Source organism: Sminthopsis crassicaudata, chromosome 6 (genome assembly GCF_048593235.1).
Source record: "Sminthopsis crassicaudata isolate SCR6 chromosome 6, ASM4859323v1, whole genome shotgun sequence".
Classification (NCBI taxonomy): domain Eukaryota; kingdom Metazoa; phylum Chordata; class Mammalia; order Dasyuromorphia; family Dasyuridae; genus Sminthopsis; species Sminthopsis crassicaudata.
In genome coordinates, this window is record NC_133622.1 from 38,635,975 (window position 1) to 38,644,648 (window position 8,674).

At 38.8% G+C, this 8,674-nt stretch overlaps 1 protein-coding gene and 2 non-coding genes across 4 annotated transcripts; all 3 read left to right on the forward strand.

Annotated features, from left to right (window-relative positions):
* The first annotated feature begins 307 nt into the window (after nt 1-307).
* GVQW3 (GVQW motif containing 3) lies at nt 308-5,705 on the forward strand. Of its 2 annotated transcripts, none has more exons than XM_074276010.1 (3): nt 308-445; nt 1,223-1,390; nt 2,142-5,705. In XM_074276010.1, exon 3 carries the CDS (start codon nt 2,390-2,392, stop codon nt 2,798-2,800), a length of 411 nt encoding a protein of 136 aa, XP_074132111.1. In that variant the 5' UTR covers nt 308-445; nt 1,223-1,390; nt 2,142-2,389; the 3' UTR covers nt 2,801-5,705. The 2 variants fall into 2 exon arrangements, with proteins under 2 accessions (XP_074132111.1, XP_074132110.1); XM_074276009.1 differs by having other exon boundaries at nt 339-575.
* LOC141548104 (small nucleolar RNA SNORA26) lies at nt 1,006-1,127 on the forward strand. Its single transcript, XR_012483807.1, has one exon. It is a non-coding gene; the product is annotated as a small nucleolar RNA SNORA26 (small nucleolar RNA).
* LOC141548103 (small nucleolar RNA SNORA26) lies at nt 1,715-1,837 on the forward strand. The gene has a single exon (XR_012483806.1). It is a non-coding gene; the product is annotated as a small nucleolar RNA SNORA26 (small nucleolar RNA).
* Nucleotides 5,706-8,674: the final 2,969 nt, after the last annotated feature.

An 8,674-nucleotide genomic window follows, 5' to 3' on the forward strand; every position in this document is an offset into this window, starting at 1 on the left:
GCTCAGGTTTAACCAGGGCTATTTAGGGGAGAGGAGGAGGTAAGTGCGGGGGGAAAGATGAGCCAGGTGCTTTTCAGAACCCGGCGAGAGAAGGGATGGCGAAGGAGGAGCAGTCGCAGTTTTGGTAGTGGGAACACGTGTCACAGTCCCCAGTTCCTGCATGGGGGGAGGGACGGCGTGGGGAGGAGAAGAAGGGGGAGGAAAAACCAGAATGGAGGTCACATGCTCCTGCTGCTTTCGGCCAATAGCAATGGCCGGCCGCCCCTCTCCCTCCTCCCCTGCCCGTCTCTTTCCTTAGGATTGGTGGGCCCACCCTTGCCGCAGGCACGCACGGGCGGGCTCTCGCGAGGGTAAAGGCCTTTGTTAAAGCCCGGCCACTGACTCACCTTTCTCTCTTCTTCGCGGCGGCAAAGGTTGAGGATGCGGGCGGCCGCCGGGGCCAAAGGTAGCCGGGGCTCCGGGGCCCTCCTCCTTTCCTCTCCCCTCCCCCCTACTTCTTGGCCCATGCTGCCTTGGCCCTGGCCGCAGCCCCTTGCGTCCTGACCAGATCCGGACCTTGGTGTCGGAAGCGGGCGGTGAGGAGCCGGAGGGCGGGCTGGCTGCGCGGGGGAGGCGGCGGGGTCGGACGCGGCCCTCGTGGGCTTGCATGCATGCGGGGCGGGCTGGGACGGGCCGGGACGGGCCGGGTGCTCTGGGCCACACAGGGGACTTGCGCTCCTGGATCTGACTCCATGCAGTAGTTCACTATTCACCCGGGTTCTCCATTTCCCCAGCTCCTCGGTGCATGGCCAGAGGCGGGGTCCGAGGAGTCGGAGGGGAGGCAGGCTGTGCAGGTCCCACCTCGGGTGGGCTGGGTCGCTACTGGAAATCCTGGAGGGTGGGTGAAAGTGGGTGGCAGGGACTTTCGCGCCTCCATCCCCACCCCCGGAGCAAGGCCTGAGGCTGGGCCTCCTGTTGCGCCTCGTGTCTCCCTGCGTGTTTGGAGTCGCGCCCTCCCCTCGAGCTTTGCCCACCTGGAGCTCCCGGTGCTCCACGTGGCCAGAACAGAGGGGTAAAGCAGCTTTCTCTCTCAAACCCGGGCCAGACCATCCCCACCTCTGCCCCGGATCCTGTCGTGAGAAACAGTCTAACTCCTAACCCCTAACCCCACCCCCGCGAGCTCCGCTTCTAGGCCGGGACCCTGATCTACGCTAACTTGCAAAACTTGCCCATGTCTCCCTAGGAGCATCGCGGAAGGGCCGCCCGGGCTTGCTACAACGTTGCTGCTTGGAAGAGGTGAAATGTGAAGATCCGTTCGCCAAAGGAACGGGCGGGCCCTGAACCCCTGAAACCGAGGGCATCAAAGGCCTTGGAGAAGCGAAAGTTAAAATAAGATACTTTGCAGTATCAGGTAGTAAGATTTGTATCCCTATTATTAAACTCCTTAAAAGAGTGTCTCAGTTTATAACTATATGTATATAATTTTGTGGGGATACATTTGCTATAATCTTAAGAGATCAGCTTTTCTATTCCTGCTCTTGATATGGAGTAATGTGTTTATATATATATTTTAAGGACCATATTCAATTTGTATGAACATTTCCCTTGCTCTAAAGCAGCATTTTCAGGAATTTCTTTGTATATAGAATGCTTTCTCCTCCCCCAATCAGAATTACTAGCTGTTAGCTGTAAAAAACATGGAAGGAATAATTTATACTAAAAGCAACCCTTTTATGTGGCCTGTTAAAGCTGATAGTGCTTTAAGAGGCTAACCCAAAAGGAAGGGTATAATATTTCTCCATTAAACCCAAATTTGAGATTTAAAGCTCACTTTTGGATCCTGTCTGGAGTTACAACTAAAAATTGGTGGGTTTAGAGATTTCTTAGGCAAATTCTTGGGAGTGCTTCCTCTAAAGATCAAGTTAAAGTTATGCAAACTACTTAGAAGTCTAATCTTGTTACTGAAAAGGACTAGTTCAATGAAATTTTCAGCAGATGAGGAAAAAAATCTGATAGGTCGTTAAATATCAAGTTAGCTTTTGTAATTAATGCACCAAGATTTTCTAGCATTGAAAATATTGCAGAACTTATTGCCTCTGTATCATCAGTACTAAATGCCTTCCCCCTCCCTTTTTTTTTTTTTTTTTTTTTTTTTTTTGTAGGTAGGAAAAACACACAAGCTGGGATGATCTGATTCTGAGACAACTCCAAAAACTTTGATCTACTGCTGTGTAATTTACAAGGTGTGACCATTACATGAGACTAGTTTTTATTGTCTGACTTGTGGAAGCAGAGAAGTGACCCTAGTAGAATATGCTTAATTTTGTAGAAAAAAAAAAAAAGGTCAAGGGCCATGAATCTGTATTGTAGTTGTATAGTATAGTAAAGCAGGCTTCCTATTATTACAAAAATGAGTGACCGTTACTTAGAACAAAGAATTCATATCAAACTTTGTGTAAAATTAAACAAATCTGCCAGTGAGACACTTGAAGTGTTAAAAGAAGCTTATGGGGATGAAGTAATGTCCAGAGCGAGAGTTTTTGACTGGCACAAAAGGTTTAAGGAAGGTAGGGTTGATGTCCATGATGATGCACGTAGTGGGCGCCCCATCACTCACAGGACCAATGAAAATGTTGAAAAGGTCAGAGATTTGGTTCGTTCGAATAGCCGATTAACTGTGAGGATGATGGCTGAAAAGTTATCTTTAGATAAAGAGACAGTCAGACTTATTTTGAAAGAGAATTTGAATATGAGAAAAGTTTCTGGGAAGATCGTTCCCTGTACAGTTTCAGTAGATGCTACTGAGGGAGAGCTAAAGTAGCTAAAGAAGAGTTTGTAGGATTGATTTAACTTTCAAAGGTTTTTTCCCCCCACTTCAAGCATTTTCATTAGGTTTTTTTGTTATGAAATGTGAAAGTATAAATGTAAGTCATGATGATATAATGGAGTTGGCACCTCCTTTATCATAATAGAAGAACTAGATCTTTTTTTTTTTTTTTTTTTTAATGCATGAGATGGTTTTGCCTCATTGTTAAGATACAGTCTGTATATCTGAAAGGTTGCTCAAGAGTAAACCAGTACTCCTATTGCATCATTTTTAAAACGGGAGGAGGAAAAGAGCAGATTGACCAGGTTGTATGCATATCTAAACAATGTTGGCAGAGAAGGAATGAAGGCTTACCTTATGACAGGACAATGATTATGAAGCAAACCAGCAAGATAAGATACCATGAAAAAGGATGGTGGGGAAAAAAGGACTTTAGCAAAAAGGGGGGAGGGACATAATTTTAACTTAAAATTTACTAGTAGATTCTTAATTTTGTGAATTACAAGTTTCATTACTGAAGCTTCCATAAGTTATTTGAATCCAGAATCTTTTCTGATGACCTTTCAGAGAAATCAAATTTAGTAGGGAGATTAATTCAAAGTTGGTTGGCAATTGATCCATGAAATCATTCATGGATGTCATAAGGCCTAAACTCTTCAGAGCTAATAAAATGTTAAATGACAATGCTGTTGCAAATGGTGAGGAAGCCATGGTGACTATAAAGCAATTTACATAAGAGTAGTAATTAATGCAAACTGCTAAGATTTGGTAGACTATTAGGTAGACTAATTTGTTGGGATTAACTATTCCATTAATTTCCTTTCATTTTAAAAATTTGGTTCAATGAAATAGTACATTTTCAGTATCAGTAAAGCAGAAAAATTAGTTCTTATAAAATTGCTGTTAACCATAGAAATTGGTTTACAATTTATTTTTTATAATTGTCAAATGTTGAATTTATTCTTTTGAAGCAACCAGCAGTTTTAGAAAGGGAATGGAGAGGAAGAATAATCAGTGTCTTAATGATATGTATTGCTGTTCTGAAATCATTTTTGGAAGTATTTCACATGAAGAGGCCAAAGGACTTAAACTCAAATAGCGTAGAACACTAGCAATCAACAAGAACTGTTTTAAGTCTTCAGGTAAATGGTTATACTGAAATATTAATGATTTGGGATATTTTTTTCATTACACCAATGGAATTAGTTAATGGCCTCCCTTAAGCTTCACTAATAAATCCACAGGATATCTAGGGAGTATTGGAGAATTACATTTGCTCCACTAGGGATTGAAGTTCACAAACATGTAAATTGAAAAACAAGTAGCTGTGAAGTTAATGAAGGCAGAATTTTTAAAAATTTAAACAATTTAGGTAAAAAGAACAATAGTTTAATCTAAAACAAACTAATGTTTTAGCTAGAATTTGTTTTGGTCAGCAAGGTTATTGTATAAAGTATATAGACATAACCCATAGATATCTAAGGAACCACCACAAACTATTTGACCATTGTCATCAGTTAATTGCTGTTATCTGCACATTTAGCTAGATTCTACTCATCTTCCCTTCCTAACTTAACTGTGCAATACTGTTACTAGTTTTTAAAAATTTGAAATTTGATACAAATTGATTTTGTTTGATTGAAACACTAACAGATTTCAAGAGTCTTTAACACTCCTAATCTCTTTTAAACTCTCCCTTAACCTCATAAATTACTTTCTTTTAAACCATAAAGCATTTGTACTTTAATAATTTTCATAACCTGCATTTTCCCAAACTACATTCTTTTGGCAAAAATCAGGTTAAAGTAAATGTTCAACTGTTGCTAACAAAACTGGCTGTAGGATTTATGTCACTAACCCTCTAGACTCTAAATTATCCCCTTGTTTACAAATTTCTACAACTATATGTGGATGAGTATCTGTGTTTTCTATTAGACTATAGCTATTTTATCAGTTAGCACTGATGTAAATCCCCATAATGTTCACATCATATATTCTGTAAAATGAATACTCCGTATTTGTTTTTTAAATGTTTGCACAATTTGCAGGTATGACTAGTTGTATTCATGACTTATTCATGATGCCTTCACTTGAATTTTGTGCTTTTTTTTGTCTGTCAAGCCTGTTAATATAATAGAAACGTGAGCTTACACACTAATTTAAATTTGTTGGCATGAAGTAGCTTCAGATTTTATCTTGTGGCCAAAGGTTGCCAAATGATTTCCAAATCTTGCAATAATTATCATTGTGTTGTGATTTTACTATGAATAAGTGATTCAAGTTTTAGTGTTTAATGTGTCAAAGATACTGAGTCAGCCAGTGTATGACCCTTTTTTGTCAAGTAAAGGAAAATTGTATCAATATGACTGAAAATGATTACCAGTTAGAGTTGTTGGATAACTACTGTAAAACTCTATTGTAAGTCTATTCTGATCATTTGAGATAAGTATGACAATCTTATCTCTAAGCCTTTACAAAAAAGTATTCATTCACTACCAGCCCTAACAGTATAGATGGCACTTAGCTCTAGTTTCTTACAAAACAAAGCAATCTGGTAAGATTATCTTTTTTAAAACTTAATTACATCTTGAGACTTAACTGGTTTTAGGTATGAGCATTAGCCAATCAGGGGCTTTTTTGTTTTGTTTTTTGTACTAATACATTTCTCATACTCTAAACCTTTAAAGATCTTTAACTCATGGGAACACTTTAAAACTAATTTATTTGGAAATTAACAATTTCCAAATAAAATTTCCAAACAATTGTTTGGAAATTAACATTGTTGCCTATTGCTAGTAACACTGTCTTTTCGTAGTTTAAAATTCACCTTTTGGGAAAGAGCATGGGAACATTGAAGTTGTTTAAGTGTAATAAAATACAAATAAAGCTTGTACAAAAATTAAAGTTCTCTGGTGATCTTTCATAATCAACACATCTCCCTCTAAAACTTTAACAAAGTTCACACTAGTAATAATGCTTATTTTAATCAAACAGTAAAGAAAATGTGAAGGGTGCTTTGACACTGAACTCATTCCCTTATGGCTGTGTTCTCATCTTTGCTACTTGCAAAAGGAAGTAGGATATAAGAAGACTTGAATGAGAAGGCAACTTAAAGGTTTTTGGAATTAACTCCTTGAAGTAAATAAAATACTTGTTATGAGTAAGAGAAGTATGCAAGGCCTTCAGGTAAGGAGGTAAAGAGTTTTTGAGGGAAAGGGGAACAAATTAAGCACATATACGCCATATAGTGTTTTACAGATGATTTGATCCTTACCACAATCCTGGGAGTTAGGTACTATTATACTATTAACAGTGGAAGAAGCAACTTGCAGTTTAGCTGAGGTCACTCAGCCTGAATTTAATGTCAGCTCTTCCTGATTCTAGGATTCTAGAGCTCAGTTATTTTGAAGAAGTTTGGAAAGGATAGGTCTAAAAAGTGGCTTGAGTGAATTAAGCCATTTCTTATCTTTAAGATGAATGTTTGATTTTAATGGCCTTTTGAATCTCCAGATTTTACCGAATGGCATAGGTTAGGGTGGAGAAAGCATGGCCAGCTACCATATGAATGAATGAACTTAGACTTCTAGGTATCCAATTGGAAACTTGGAGTTTCTGTGGCATGTTTTGCTTTTGGGGGGGATATTGAATATGGCTTCAATTTAAAGAAGATAGGATATGGGAGGGCTTGGACTTTATTCGCAACCCCTTATTAATTTTTGCACAACCCCAAGTATATAGGTACATAAAATAGGTATAGATATCTACTTGTAATCTGGAATTTAGCAAGCTTTGGAATATAGACCAATTACCCCCCCCCCCCCCCCCCGCAAGGGAAATACTACCAAAGGAAAGAAAAAAGTAGTTAAAGCAGAGTTGAAGATTTTAGGGGTTTATGAATTTTGATAGGGAAAAATTCAATTTATTAAGCCCTTGGAAGTGAGAACTGTATTGTAAATTCAAGTAAGATTTAACAGTTTGAATGTAGTAGACCAAAAGCAATAGGACTTTGATTTTAGTAGAGGAGTTGCCCAATACTACCCATTGGTTAGCAGCTTAGACAAGTGATGTCTAGTGCAGAAATAGCCCATTTCATATGGTGCGTTAGACTTCTACCTTGTTTAGGCATTCTTATTAGAGCTTAACCTATGTCAAAATGCATTTGTGTGAAGATTAGCATTTTAGCTGTCTCAAAATAAGTACTTACAAACATTGAGTTCACAGATGGCTTAGCTACAAATCTCAGTTTAATAGTAGCTAGAAAACAATGGATAGAATGCTGGGCTTGTCAAAAAAGGCTGCATTTAAAAACAACCTCAAATATTAGCTCTGACCCTGATAAAATCACCATACCTTTGCCTCCATTTCCTGTAGAATGGGAATAACAGCTACTGTCCACTGCTGGGAGAATCAGATGATACAAAGCAAGAACAGTGCCTGGCACATAGTAGGTGCTACATAAATGTTAGCTATTATATTCATCTCCACAAGAGGCATACCAGAAGGAAGGCAGACCTTGGGTTTGTGACAGTGTCAAAGAGCCACCTCCTCCCTCAGAAGACATCAATCCATAACATCACTATGGCTCTACCCAATGATATCTAGCATCACCTACCGCTTTTGTCCTACGCTGCTCTTCAGACTAAAGTACAGACACCTTTCTGGTCTTTTGCTTATCTTTGAGACTAATTATATGGGATTTCAAGTCACCTATTCTATACCTAATTTAGCCAGAATAATGTGATTGCCGTCTTCAGTTCTTGTTTGCTTCCCCCTCCCCCCACAACAATTCATGTTTATGGATGAGATTAAAGTTTTATGAGAAAAGTCAATAGGGTCGTTAATTAAAACTAACTTATTGTAACTAATTGTATGCTAGCAAGTAACTTCTATAATTGGATGAGTCAATCAAATTTTTTTGTAGCATAATTTTAACAGGCCACCAACGCTGAGCTCAGTTCAGAATCAGAAAAGAAGCAAAAATTATTTGGATTGTTATTTCTGGCCTTGCCACTGACTGTTATTATGCTCAGAGCATGACAATTAGGTGCTTTCCCCCTCCCCATCTGCAAAATGCAGACTAGTTTTGACCTTCCATTTGCTTTGAAAGTGCCAGGATATTTTAATTGCTCTACTTTTAATGGAGAAAAGCTAATATTTTTTATTATGCTAATATTAGACTATTTTTAAAAGATGAAGCACTGAGATTCATTAGTTGCTTTTTAAAGTTTCAGTTTCTAAAAGGAAACATGATGAATATCTTCTGAATCATAAAAGTTTCAGCTTTCAAAATATGACATTAAAAAGTGAAAGCCTATATTTTGATCAGATTTTTTTCCTGTATATTAGAAGAATGAGCCAGGTCACCAGAAGAAACTAACGGAACTGAACTGGTGTGATGGTGTGACTATATATTTAAACTTCAAAATCAGCAAAGATAATTACCTGCTTCAGGTTTGCCTGCAACTTGATATTTATCCTATAACCAAAGATGACTTGGATGTTGACTCATCTGGTAAAGTACAAAGACAACAATATGGAGTGAAGGTCAATATCATTCAGATTATGGCTGCTACACAATACTAGATCACAGGACTTGCCCTTGGGCAGAGCATGGTGAAGGTAGAATATGGGTTAAATTAGATCTGTGTTGCTAACTGTTGAATAGTAGGAAGGGAAAAGCCATAGGAAATTTTCAATGTGATGTTAAGATCCAAGAGACATAACTTCTGGGCAATTAATCATTTTATTAATCAAGCTAGCAATAATAAAAAAGGTCAGTGATACTCTCCAGTACCAAATACTCTCCATGAAACCCACTTAGTGCTTATATGACCTTGGAAGAGTGGCTAATGCCGAGGGTGACCATTG